Raw genomic sequence first — 14,898 nt, 5'->3', positions numbered from 1 at the left:
ATTGGTGAGCTATGAATGATGGGGTTCATTGGTGAGCTATGAATGATGGGGCTTATAGCAAGTTGTGAATGATGGGGCTCATTGGTGAGCTATGAATGATGGGGTTCTTTGGTGAGCTATGAATGATGGAGATCACAGTAAGCTGTGAATGATGGGGTTTATTGGTGAGCTGTGGGTGATGGGGTTCATTGGTGAGCTATGAATGATGGGGTTCATTGGTGAGCTATGAATTATGGGGTTCATTGGTGAGCTATGAATGATGCGGTTTATTGGTGAGCTATAAATTATAGGGTTTATTGGTGAGCTATGAATGATGGGGCTCATTGGTGAGCTATGAATGATGGGGTTTATTGGTGAGCTATGGATGATGGGGTTCATTGGTGAGCTATGAATGATGGGGTTCATTGGTGAGCTATCAATGATGGGGTTCATTGTTGAGCTATGAATGATGGGGTTTACTGGTGAGCTATGAATGATGGGGTTCATTGGTGAGCTATGAATGATGGGGTTCATTGGTGAGCTATGAATGATGGGGCTTATAGCAAGTTGTGAATGATGGGGCTCATTGGTGAGCTTTGAATGATGGGGTTCATTGTTGAGCTATGAATGATGGAGTTCATTGGTGAGCTATCAATGATGGGGTTCATTGTTGAGCTATGAATGATGGGGTTTACTGGTGAGCTATGAATGATGGGGTTCATTGGTGAGCTATGAATGATGGGGTTCATTGGTGAGCTATGAATGATGGGGCTTATAGCAAGTTGTGAATGATGGGGCTCATTGGTGAGCTATGAATGATGGGGTTCTTTGGTGAGCTATGAATGATGGGGTTCTTTGGTGAGCTATGAATGATGGGGTTCATTGGTGAGCTATCAATGATGGGGTTCATTGTTGAGCTATGAATGATGGGTTTCATTGGTGAGCTATCAATGATGGGGTTCATTGTTGAGCTATGAATGATGGGGTTCATTGGTGAGCTATGAATGATGGGGTTTACTGGTGAGCTATGAATGATGGGGTTCATTGGTGAGCTATGAATGATGGGGCTTATAGCAAGTTGTGAATGATGGGGCTCATTGGTGAGCTATGAATGATGGGGCTTATAGCAAGTTGTGAATGATGGGGTTCTTTGGTGAGCTATGAATGATGGAGATCACAGTAAGCTGTGAATGATGGGGTTTATTGGTGAGCTGTGGGTGATGGGGTTCAAAGGTGAACTGTGGAAATTGGGAGAGGAGGGGAAAGGTGGATGATGGGGTTCATTGGTGAGTCCTCTGATGGGGGGAGGGGAGGGTGGAACTATATGTATTATATAATCTCTATGTATCTATTGAATGGTCCGTACACATAGTATGATCTCTATGTATGTATGGTAGAAGTGATCTCTATAGGAGTGATGTATGTGTGTGTATATATATATATATAAGGTAGGGGTGATGTATATGTATGGTGTGTATATATATATATATATATACGGTAGGTTTGATGTATGGTGATATATATATATATATATATATATATATATATATATATATATATATATATATATATATATATATATATATATATATATATATACGGTAGGGTGATGTATGGTGTATATATATATATATATATATATATATATACGGTAGGGTGATGTATGGTGTGTGTATATATATATATATACGGTAGGGTGATGTATGGTATATATATATATATATATACGGTAGGGGTGATGTGAATGTATGATGCGGAGAAGTGTGGGTAGCCGTAGTGGGCGGAGCCTGTCTCTCGGTCTCGCCCTCCAGGCCCCTCCCACACACACTCTCCGGTCTAGGTGTACACGGAGCGGACCTCTCCGGTGTGGCGGATCAGGACTCCGGACAGCGGCTGTTCAGCACCCCGGACAGGGACGGATCGGAGGTCACATGGGCGGCCGGCTGTGAGGGGGCGGAGCTCCGGGCAGACTATCATCATCTGATACAAAGTATCCTCACCGGGAACACCGCATCCGGTCCACCGACACCCACCTCCCACAGGGCATGGCCGAGGTGAGTCCTACCGACACCCACCTATCACTGTCTGTATGAGGGGATGAGTGGTCAGGGCTCCTCCATCCACACAGTCACCCTCTGTACGGATATTCACCCCACACAGACATTCACCCCACACAGACATTCACCCCACACAGACATTCACCCCCTATAACCCCACACAGACATTCACCCCACACAGACATTCACCCCACACAGACATTCACCCCCTATAACCCCACACAGACATTCACCCCACACAGACATTCACCCCACACAGACATTCACCCCCTATAACCCCACACAGACATTCACCCCACACAGACATTCACCCCACACAGACATTCACCCCCTATAACCCCACACAGACATTCACCCCACACAGACATTCACCCCCTATAACCCCACACAGACATTCACCCCACACAGACATTCACCCCACACAGACATTCACCCCCTATAACCCCACACAGACATTCACCCCACACAGACATTCACCCCACACAGACATTCACCCCCTATAACCCCACACAGACATTCACCCCCTATAACCCCACACAGACATTCACCCCCTATAACCCCACACAGACATTCACCCCACACAGACATTCACCCCCTATAACCCCACACAGACATTCACCCCACACAGACATTCACCCCACACAGACATTCACCCCCTATAACCCCACACAGACATTCACCCCACACAGACATTCACCCCACACAGACATTCACCCCCTATAACCCCACACAGACATTCACCCCACACAGACATTCACCCCACACAGACATTCACCCCCTATAACCCCACACAGACATTCACCCCACACAGACATTCACCCCCTATAACCCCACACAGACATTCACCCCACACAGACATTCACCCCACACAGACATTCACCCCCTATAACCCCACACAGACATTCACCCCACACAGACATTCACCCCACACAGACATTCACCCCCTATAACCCCACACAGACATTCACCCCCTATAACCCCACACAGACATTCACCCCCTATAACCCCACACAGACATTCACCCCACACAGACATTCACCCCACACAGACATTCACCCCACACAGACATTCACCCCCTATAACCCCACACAGACATTCACCCCCTATAACCCCACACAGACATTCACCCCACACAGACATTCACCCCACACAGACATTCACCCCCTATAACCCCACACAGACATTCACCCTCTATACACCCCACACAGACATTCACCCCCTATAACCCCACACAGACATTCACCCCCTATAACCCCACACAGACATTCACCCCACACAGACATTCACCCCCTATAACCCCACACAGACATTCACCCCACACAGACATTCACCCCCTATAACCCCACACAGACATTCACCCCCTATAACCCCACACAGACATTCACCCCCTATAACCCCACACAGACATTCACCCCACACAGACATTCACCCCACACAGACATTCACCCCCTATAACCCCACACAGACATTCACCCCCTATAACCCCACACAGACATTCACCCCACACAGACATTCACCCCCTATAACCCCACACAGACATTCACCCCCTATAACCCCACACAGACATTCACCCCACACAGACATTCACCCCCTATAACCCCACACAGACATTCACCCCCTATAACCCCACACAGACATTCACCCCACACAGACATTCACCCCCTATAACCCCACACAGACATTCACCCCCTATAACCCCACACAGACATTCACCCCCTATAACCCCAAAACAGACATTCACCCCACACAGACATTCACCCCTATACACCCAATGCAAACATTCACCCCACACAGACATTCACCCGCTATACACCCCACGCAGACATTCACCCCCTATACACTCCACATGCAGACATTCGCCCCTATACACCCCCACATGCAGACATTCACCCCCTATACACCCCACATGCAGACATTCAACCCCCTATAACCCCACACAGACATTCACCCCCTATACACCCCACACAGACATTCACCCCTATACACCCCCACAGACTTTCACCCCTATATTCCCCCCACAGACATTCATCCCCTATACACCCCACATGCAGACATTCACCCCTATACACCCCCACATGCAAACATTCACCCCTATACACCCCCACATGCAGACATTCACCCCTATACACCCCCACATGCAGACATTCACCCCTATACGCCCCCACATGCAGACATTCACCCCCTATACACCCTCCACACAGACACTGGTCCCCTATACAACCCCACATGCAGACATTCACCCCCTATACACCGCACATGCATTCCCCCCCTATACACCCCACATGCAGACATTCACCCCCTATACACCCCCATGCAGACACTGATTCCCTATACAACCCCACATGCAGACATTTACCCCCTATACACCTCACATGCATTCACCCCCTATACACCCCACGTGCAGACAATGATTCCCTATACATCCCCCATGCAGACATTCACCCCCTTTACACCCCCACATGCAGACATTCACCCCCTATACACCCCACATGCAGACACTGATCCCCTATACAACCCCACATGCAAACATCATCCACTATACACCCACCCCCTATACACCCCCCATGCAGACATTCACCCCCTTTACAGACATTGTCTACATATGGGATCACTGTCTGCATGGGGGATGTATAGGGGATGAATGTCTGCATGGAGGGTTACTGTGTACATGGGGATCATTGTCTATAAAGGGGGTCACTGTCTTCATGGGGGATGAATGGTCAGTGATCCTCCATGCAGACAATGACCCCCCCCCCATATGCAGACAATGATCCCCATGTACACAGTGACCCTGAGAGCATTGCTGTCCACATAGTAATGTCCTATCTATATGGGGTATTACTGTCTATGTGGAGTATCAGTGTCAGCATGGAGTATGTGAGGTTTGGTGGTGGTACATACTGTAGACATATCAGGTATCTGTAGGATGAGGATCTCAGTGATGTGACTAATAGTGGGAGATCCCGGCACTCCATAGAATCATCTCATTCAGTTGTCTACTTTGTCTTTATTCAGTTTTAGGCTCCATTCAGTCAGAGCTGAGTGTCCCTGGTCATTCTCCGGTCATTCTTCAGTTGTTCCTCCATCCTTCTCCAATCGTCTGGTCGTTCTAGGTCACTCTCCAGTCGTTGTCTGGTCGTTCTAGGTCACTCTCCAGTCGTTGTCCGGTCGTTCTAGGTCACTCTCCAGTCGTTGTCCGGTCGTTCTAGGTCACTCTCCAGTCGTTGTCCGGTCGTTCTAGGTCACTCTCCAGTCGTTGTCTGGTCATTCTAGGTCACTCTCCAGTCCTTATCCTGTCGTTCTAGGTCACTCTCCAGTCGTTGTCCGGTCGTTCTAGGTCACTCTCCAGTCGTTGTCCGGTCGTTCTAGGTCACTCTCCAGTCGTTGTCCGGTCGTTCTAGGTCACTCTCCAGTCGTTGTCCGGTCGTTCTAGGTCACTCTCCAGTCGTTGTCCGGTCGTTCTAGGTCACTTTCCAGTCGTTGTCCGGTCGTTCTAGGTCACTCTCCAGTCGTTGTCCGGTCGTTCTAGGTCACTCTCCAGTCGTTGTCCAGTCGTTCTAGGTCACTCTCCAGTCGTTGTCTGGTCGTTCTAGGTCACTCTCCAGTCGTTGTCCGGTCGTTCTAGGTCACTCTCCAGTCGTTGTCTGGTCATTCTAGGTCACTCTCCAGTCCTTATCCTGTCGTTCTAGGTCACTCTCCAGTCGTTGTCCGGTCGTTCTAGGTCACTCTCCAGTCGTTGTCCGGTCGTTCTAGGTCACTCTCCAGTCGTTGTCCGGTCGTTCTAGGTCACTCTCCAGTCGTTGTCCGGTCGTTCTAGGTCACTCTCCAGTCGTTGTCCGGTCGTTCTAGGTCACTCTCCAGTCGTTGTCCGGTCGTTCTAGGTCACTCTCCAGTCGTTGTCCGGTCGTTCTAGGTCACTCTCCAGTCGTTGTCCGGTCGTTCTAGGTCACTCTCCAGTCGTTGTCCGGTCACTCTCCAGTCGTTGTCCGGTCGTTCTAGGTCACTCTCCAGTCGTTGTCCGGTCACTCTCCAGTCGTTGTCCGGTCGTTCTAGGTCACTCTCCAGTCGTTGTCCGGTCGTTCTAGGTCACTCTCCAGTCGTTGTCCGGTCGTTCTAGGTCACTCTCCAGTCGTTGTCCGGTCGTTCTAGGTCATTCTCCAGTCGTTGTCCGGTCGTTCTAGGTCATTCTCCAGTCTTTCCTGGACCAGTCTCTAGTCCTTGTCTGGTCATTGTCCAGTCACTCTCCATTTGTTCCCCAGCTGTTCTCCGGTTGTTGTATGGTCATTCCTTGGCCAGTCTCTAGTTGTTGCCCGGTCGCTCTCTGGTTGTTCCTCTGTCATTCCTTGGTTGTTGTCTGGTCATTCTACGGTTGTTCCTCGGTTGTTGTCTGGTCATTCTACGGTTGTTCCTCGGTTGTTGTCCGGTGATTCTCTGGTCGTTCCTCTGTTATTCCTCAGTTGTTGTCCAGTCATTCTACGATTGTTCCTCTGTCATTCCTTGGTTGTTGTCTGGTTATTCTATGGTCGTTCCTCTGTCATTCCTCTGTGGTTGTCTGGTCATTCTACGGTTGTTCCTCGGTTGTTGTCTGGTCATTCTACGGTCATTCCTTGGTTCTTGTCTGGTCGTTCCTCGGTTGTTGTCTGGTCATTCTACGGTTGTTCCTCGGATGTTGTCTTGTCATTCTACGGTCATTCCTCGGCTGTTGTCTGGTCATTCTACGGTTGTTCCTCGGTTGTTGTCTGGTCATTCTACGGTTGTTCCTCGGTTGTTGTCTGGTCATTCTATGGTTGTTCCTCGGTTGTTGTCTGGTCATTCTACGGTTGTTCCTCGGTTGTTGTCTGGTCATTCTACGGTTGTTCCTCGGTTGTTGTCTGGTCATTCTACGGTTGTTCCTCGGTTGTTGTCCGGTGATTCTCTGGTCGTTCCTCTGTTATTCCTCAGTTGTTGTCCAGTCATTCTACGATTGTTCCTCTGTCATTCCTTGGTTGTTGTCTGGTTATTCTATGGTCGTTCCTCTGTCATTCCTCTGTGGTTGTCTGGTCATTCTACGGTTGTTCCTCGGTTGTTGTCTGGTCATTCTACGGTCATTCCTTGGTTCTTGTCTGGTCGTTCCTCGGTTGTTGTCTGGTCATTCTACGGTTGTTCCTCGGATGTTGTCTTGTCATTCTACGGTCATTCCTCGGCTGTTGTCTGGTCATTCTACGGTTGTTCCTCGGTTGTTGTCTGGTCATTCTACGGTTGTTCCTCGGTTGTTGTCTGGTCATTCTATGGTTGTTCCTCGGTTGTTGTCTGGTCATTCTACGGTTGTTCCTCGGTTGTTGTCTGGTCATTCTACGGTTGTTCCTCGGTTGTTGTCTGGTCATTCTACGGTTGTTCCTCGGCTGTTGTCTGGTCATTCTACGGTCGTTCCTTGGTTCTTGTCTGGTCTTTCCTCAGTTGTTGTCTTGTCATTCCTCTGTCGTTCCTCGGTTGTTGTCTGGTCATTCTATGGTTGTTCCTCGGTTGTTGTCTGGTCATTCCTAGGTTGTTGTCTGGTCATTCCTAGGTTGTTGTCTGGTCATTCTACGGTTGTTCCTCAGTTGTTGTCTGGTCGTTCCTCGGTTGTTGTCTGGTCATTCTACGGTTGTTCCTCAGTTGTTGTCTGGTCGTTCCTCGGTTGTTGTCTGGTCGTTCCTCGGTTGTTGTCTGGTCATTCTATGGTTGTTCCTCGGTTGTTGTCTGGTCATTCTATGGTTGTTCCTCGGTTGTTGTCTGGTCATTCTACGGTTGTTCCTCGGTTGTTGTCTGGTCATTCTACGGTTGTTCCTCGGTTGTTGTCTGGTCATTCTACGGTTGTTCCTCGGTTGTTGTCTGGTCATTCTACGGTTGTTCCTCGGTTGTTGTCTGGTCGTTCCTCGGTTGTTGTCTGGTCATTCTACGGTTGTTGTCTGGTCATTCTACGGTTGTTCCTCGGTTGTTGTCTGGTCGTTCCTCGGTTGTTGTCTGGTCATTCTACGGTCGTTCCTCTCTCATTGCTCAGTTGTTGTGCGGTCATTCTCTAGTCATTCCTCTGTTATTCCTTGTTTGTTGTCTGGTCATTCTGCGGTTGGTCCTCTGTCATTCCTCATTTGTTGTCCAGTCATTGTCCAGTCCTTCCTCGATCGTTCCTTGGTCGCTTTCTATGCATTCTCCAGTTGTTCTCCGTTCGTTTTCTCATCATTCCCTGGATGTTCCTCGGTCGCTCTCTGCTTGTTCTTCAGGGAGTTTTGTGCACATTTCAGGTTGAGCAATTTTTTGAAAATGTGTTGTTATCCAATGAAAAGCTTGTTACTAGGCAGAAAAAGAAGTAAAGAAAAAAAAAAAAAGATCTGCAGGTTTTTCCAGGGCACCCATTGATTACTGGGAAACACACAGCTGGGCCCCAGGAGAGGCTCTGGGTATTTTTGTTTTTGGGGTGACACGCTTCAGATGTGTAAAATGCACCCTTGCAGAGAACGCGTGTAACTCATGCATGACCACAACGCGCTGCACTGTGGGCTTATACTTGCCTGTCTGGCAGAGAATGAGTAAGGCTGACGCTCCTCTGAAAAGCAATTTATAAGATTGCTTTTCAGTGGAGATTGGTGCTGAGGGGGTGATGTGACCCCCCCTCCTCACAGCCTGTTTTAACCCAATTTTTGGCAAACAAACGCAGGGACATGAATTGTGTGCATTTGTGGGACGTTTGCGGAAGTTCTCCATCGGCTGGAATGGGCCGTGTTCAGTGGGCTTGCTGCCTGCTGATCACAATACGGTGGATGGTTTCTGCTGAGAGACGGAGGCATGGGGGGGGGCCCAGTGCTGATGTCACAGCTGGGGGGGGGGGGGGCACTAAAAAAAAATGTGTCATCCTTCACTTGCAGAGCTCTGGACGTCCTTCTATATGGCACTTCTGTGTTTATCACATAGACCCCCCCCCCCCCCCCCCCCGAAATGTTGGGTGCCCAGAGATCCCCAGAGGAGCTAACGATTCACATGTGGTCCCCGGAAATGTAATCTGTATGTCACCCTATAATGTTACAGGGACACAATCCTTCAGTAGTTGTTGTTTTCCAGTTTAGTGCTGAGTAGTTATTTTGTAAACCGTAAAATATTAGTATTATTATTATATTAATCTTTGGGAAACAGTAAAATATTGTTTGTAAACAGTAAAATATTTGGTTATTTATTATTATATTCATTATTATTATATTCATTATGTTTGGGAAACGGTAAAATATTTTATTATTGTTTGTAAGCAGTAAAATATTTGTGTGTGTATGTATATGTATATATGTGTGTATATATATATATATATATATATATATATATATATATATATATATATATATATATATATATATATATATATATATATATATATATAAAATTCATTCCCCACTGGCCAAACACAATGTACCGTGGATGGGCGGCCTGTGCAGACCAAGCAATGTACTCCTACGTTGCTGTCTGCTTCCGGGTTTGGAGCCGCCGGCACCCGCTGCTATTCTACACCAAGTCCTGGCCAACGATTCATGGACGGGACCTGCTGATTGGACGCAGCCAATCAATTCAGGGCTCTTTACAGACTGGGCCATCTTAATGCATGGGCACTGCCCAGGGGCATGGGGGGGCCCCCCAATAATAATCTTGCATAACAACATACTTGCCAACCGTCCCGGATTTGCCGGGACAGTCATGCTTTTTGATAAGCTGTCCTGAGATGGGGCATGTCCAGGTCAGTGTCCCGGAACCTGTACTGTGCCCTCCTGATCCCCGTATTGTGCCCTCCTGATTTCCCCCCTGTACTGTGCCCTCCTGATCCCCGTATTGTGCCCTCCTGATTTCCCCCCTGTACTGTGCCCTCCTGATCCCCGTATTGTGCCCTCCTGATTTCCCCCCTGTACTGTGCCCTCCTGATCCCCGTATTGTGCCCTCCTGATTTCCCCCCTGTACTGTGCCCTCCTGATCCCCGTATTGTGCCCTCCTGATTTCCCCCCTGTACTGTGCCCTCCTGATCCCTGTATTGTGCCCTCCTGATTTCCCCCCTGTACTGTGCCCTCCTGATCCCTGTATTGTGCCCTCCTGATTTCCCCCCTGTACTGTGCCCTCCTGATCCCTGTATTGTGCCCTCCTGATTGCCCCCTGTACTGTCCTTCCGCTAGGCACGAGGGCTCTTGTGGATATGACTGGATCGAGGGGGGGCTGGGGGAGCTGCTGCTCTCCCAGTTTTTTTTTTTTTCCTTAATGCATGAGGGTAAAAAAAACACTTTAATAGTAAACAGCACCAATATATAAACACAAACACTGGCTAGGCACACATTTAACCTCTCGATTGCCCCTAGATGTTAACCCTTCCCAGCCAGTGTCCTTAGCACAGTGACAGTTTTTTTTAGGGATGCACCGAAATTTCGGCCGCCGAAACATATCGGCCGAAAATTGTGTTTTCGGCAAAATACTGAAAGGAAAATCTTGCCGATAATGGGGCCGAAAATGGAGGCGGGGCCTTGCGGGGCTCCGCCCCTGGTGCCGCCCATTGCACGGGTGTTTTCCTGGCTCGTCCTCCCTCCTCCCTCCTCCTTCCTCCTTTCCTCCCGCCCGACAGTGCGGTGATCTCCGTGTGTCACGGAGCTGTGCATTGAATTTCCCGGGCGGCTGCAGTAACAATGTCCCGCCTCCTGTGACAGACGGTACACTGATCCAATGGCGGGACATTGAATCAGCGTGACGTGATTACAGGAGGCGGGACATTGTTACTGCAGCCGCCCGGGAAATTCAATGCACAGCTCCGTGACACACGGAGATCACCGCACAGATCCGGGCATGGGTGAGGCTGCATAAGGGGGAAAGAGTGTGCCCAGGGCAAGCATTGCAGAGTTTTGTCTGCAGCTAAATCAAGTTTTTTGTGCCCACAGTGCTGCTGCATCCAAAAGTCATTTGTTTGCCTCTGAGACTATCTACCTCTGGCCACTTGTGTGAATGGAGCCATGCTATATAACACCAGGTCACAGGACAAAGGCTGTACTCCCTTTATTGACCATATAAAAAAAAAATAATAATCTTGATTTTGACCCAGCTAGGTTTTTATCGCCATGTGATAGAATGGGGAAGGGTTAAGTTATTGCTAGTAGAGGTAACGATATGAGCATTCCCAATAGAAGTCTGTTGGAACGGAACCAGGTAGCTTGCTTGGGGCCAGTTCACACCAGATGCAGTTCCGTGTGCTTTTTTTTTTTTTTGCACAAAATGCATGCACAGTGTTTTCCATGTATTCCAATGGCTCTAGTTCACACCATGCAGTCAGTTTCCACACCGGAAACTGACTGCATGGTGTGAACTAAAGCCATTGGAATACATGAAAAACACTGTGCATGTATTTTTATCAGGCAGGCTGCATCTGAGGGGGAACTGGTGAGGCTGCTTTGATCTCCTGTACCATGCCTGCAGTCTCTGACCAGCTCCTGTACCATATCCCCAGTCTCTGACCAGCTCCTGTACCATGCCTGCAGTCTCTGATCGTCTCTTGTACCATATCCCCAGTCTCTGACCAGCTCCTGTATCATGTCTGCAGTCTGACCATCTCCTGTACCATGCCTGCAGTCCCTGATCATCTCCTGTATCATGTCTGCAGTCTCTGACCAGCTCCTGTACCATGTCTGCAGTCTCTGACCAGCTCCTGTACCATGTCTGCAGTCTCTGACCAGCTCCTGTACCATGTCTGCAGTCTCTGACCAGCTCCTGTACCATGTCTGCAGTCTCTGACCAGCTCCTGTACCATGTCTGCAGTCTCTGACCAGCTCCTGTACCATGTCTGCAGTCTCTGACCAGCTCCTGTACCATGTCTGCAGTCTCTGACCAGCTCCTGTACCATGTCTGCAGTCTCTGACCAGCTCCTGTACCATGTCTGCAGTCTCTGACCAGCTCCTGTACCATGTCTGCAGTCTCTGACCATCTCCTGTACCATGCCTGTAGTCTCTGATCATCTCCTGTTCCATGTCTGCAGTCTCTGACCATCTCATGTACCATGCCTGCAGTCTCTGACCATCTCCTGTACCATGCCTGCAGTCTCTGACCATCTCCTGTAATATGTCCCCAGTCTCTGACCATCTGCTGTATGAAAATATTTTTTAAAAACAGTCATTTTCGGTATCGGTGCTGTTTCGGTATCGGTTTCGGTTTTCGGCCTAGTGTATTTTTCATTTTCGGTATCGGTTTCGGCACCAAAAAACCCATTCGGTGCACCCCTAGTTTTTTTATATCACTGTATTGTGTCAATGGAGATGTCAGTGGCAGTTAGTCAGTCCCTCCTCTCCCCCCCCCCCCCCCCGGTGGCAGTTAGTGCCAGAATTGGCTGCCACACTATCGCAGTCCCAGTATAAGTCACTGATACAAAAGATGGTTAGAGACTGAGGACATAATACAGGAGATGGTTAGAGACTGCAGACATGATACAAGAGAGGTCAGAGACTGCAGACATGATACAAGAGATGGTCAGAGACTGCAGACATGATACAGGAGATGGTCATAGACTGCGGACATGATACAAGAGATGGTTATAGACTGCAGACATGATACAAGAGATGGTCAGAGACTGCAGACATGATACAAGAGATGGTCAGAGACTGCAGACATGATACAAGAGATGGTCAGAGACTGCAGACATGATACAAGAGATGGTCAGAGACTGCAGACATGATACAAGAGATGGTCAGAGACTGCAGACATGATACAAGAGATGGTCGAGAGACTGCAGACATGATACAAGAGATGGTCAGACTGCGGACGGATATGATACAGGAGACGGTCAGAGACTGAAGACATGATACAGGAGACGGTCAGGGACCGAGGACATGATACAGGAGACGGTCAGGGACCGAGGACATGATACAGGAGACGGTCAGGGACCGAGGACATGATACAGGAGACGGTCAGGGACCGAGGACGTCATATGCCCAGTAGGCAAAACTAGAGGCAGAAAGACCCACAAAGAACAACTGAAGACAGCTGCAGGGAAAGCATCAAAGGAGGAAACAAACATTTTATTTATGATTATATTAATTTTGTCCCTATTACATTTGAGACCCTGAAAGTATTAAAAATGGCTGCAGTTCCTAAAATTTGTACTTGATATTTTATGTTCAACCCCTTGAATTAAAGCTGAAAGTCTGCACTTCAAATCAATTTTGGATTGTTTTTGTTTTAATTTCATTTTGGTGGCATACAGAGCCAAAACGTATGACAATTGTGCTGTGTCCAATTTATATATGGACCTTATATAATGATTGGGGGTTCTAAGTAACTTTCTAGCCAAAAAAAAAAAGGAAATTTTTACATGTAGGAGCGAAGTGTCAGAAATGGCCCGGATGGCAAAGTGGTTAAAGTGTCGCCTAAAGGAGATTTTTAAGTAGTGTAGTTTGTTTCGATTTCACGAGTTTGCGCAAAGTGTGACGTGTTCGTTATCTATTTACTCATTGTAACATCATCTTCTATCAAACAATTGGGTGTTCAGTGTTTGTTTTTGTTTTTTTGTATTAAATTCATTAAAGTGTATTTAAAAAAAAATAAAATGCATTTGAAAAAAAAGCTGCACAACTATTCTGTGACATAAACAATTGCAACACCCTCTAGGACCTCCTGCTAAAATTATAAATATATATAATATATTTTAGCAGAGGTCCTAGAGGGTGTTGCAATTGTTTGTCACAGAATAGTTGTGTGCATATATATATATATATATATATATATATATTATACAGTGCCTTGTGAAAGTATTCGGCCCCCTTGAACTTTTCAACCTTTTGCACATTTTCAGGCTTCAAACATAAAGATATAACATTTTTATTTTTTGTGAAGAATCACCAACAAGTGGGACACAATTGTGAAGTGGAACGAAATCTATTGGATTTTTGAAACTTTGTTTAACTAATAAAAAAATGAAAAGTGGGGCGTGCAAAATGATTCGGCCCCTTGCATTAATACTTTGTAGAGCCACCTTTTGCTGCGATTACAGCTGCAAGTCGCTTGGGGTATGTCTCTATCAGTTTTGCACATCGAGAGACTGAAATTCTTGCCCATTCTTCCTTGCAAAACAGCTGGAGCTCAGTGAGGTTGGATGGAGAGCGTTTGTGAACAGCAGTTTTCAGCTCTTTCCACAGATTCTCGATTGGATTCAGGTCTGGACTTTGACTTGGCCATTCTAACACCTGGATACGTTTATTTGTGAACCATTCCTTTGTAGATTTTGCTGTATGTTTGGGATCATTGTCTTGTTGGAAGATAAATCTCCGTCCCGGTTTCAGGTCTTTTGCAGACTCCAACAGGTTTTCATCCAGAATGGTCCTGTATTTGGCTGCATCCATCTTCCCCTCAATTTTAACCATCTTCCCTGTCCCTGCTGAAGAAAAGCAGGCCCAAACCATGATGCTGCCACCACCATGTGTGACAGTGGGGATGGTGTGTTGAGGGTGATGAGCTGTGTTGCTTTTACGCCAAACATATCGTTTTGCATTGTGGGCAAAAAGTTGGATTTTGGTTTCATCTGACCAGAGCACCTTCTTCCACATGTTTGGTGTGTCTCCCAGGTGGCTTGTGGCAAACTTTAGACGAGACTTTTTATGGATATCTTTGAGAAATGGCTTTCTTCTTGCCACTCTTCCATAAAGGCCAGATTTGTGCAGTGTACAACTGATTGTTGTCCTATGGACAGACTCTCCCACCTCAGCTGTAGTTCTCTGCAGTTCATCCAGAGTGATCATGGGCCTCTTGGCTGCATCTCTGATCAGTCTTCTCCTTGTCTGAGCTGAAAGTTTAGAGGGACGGCCAGGTCTTGGTAGATTTGCAGTGGTCTGATACTCCTTCCATTTCA

The 14,898-nt window shown here is 47.6% G+C and overlaps 1 protein-coding gene across 1 annotated transcript in view; it reads left to right on the top strand.

Annotated features, from left to right (window-relative positions):
• Window positions 1–1,777: 1,777 nt before the first annotated feature.
• The window catches only part of GOLGA7B (golgin A7 family member B), a 93,762-nt gene continuing 80,641 nt past the window's right edge, over window positions 1,778–14,898 (top strand). Inside the window, exon 1 of the mRNA XM_077455714.1 lies at window positions 1,778–2,033. Within this exon, the coding sequence (XP_077311840.1) occupies window positions 2,025–2,033 (9 nt within the window). The 5' untranslated portion in view covers window positions 1,778–2,024. The remainder of the gene's footprint in view (window positions 2,034–14,898) is intronic.

The sequence above is a fragment of the Lithobates pipiens genome, unplaced genomic scaffold, assembly GCF_037356315.1.
Source record: "Lithobates pipiens isolate NorthernLeopardFrog02 unplaced genomic scaffold, aLitPip1_a1.2 Scaffold_25, whole genome shotgun sequence".
Classification (NCBI taxonomy): domain Eukaryota; kingdom Metazoa; phylum Chordata; class Amphibia; order Anura; family Ranidae; genus Lithobates; species Lithobates pipiens.
Note: the sequence above shows the minus strand (reverse complement) of the source record. Positions and strands in the feature narration are given on the sequence as shown.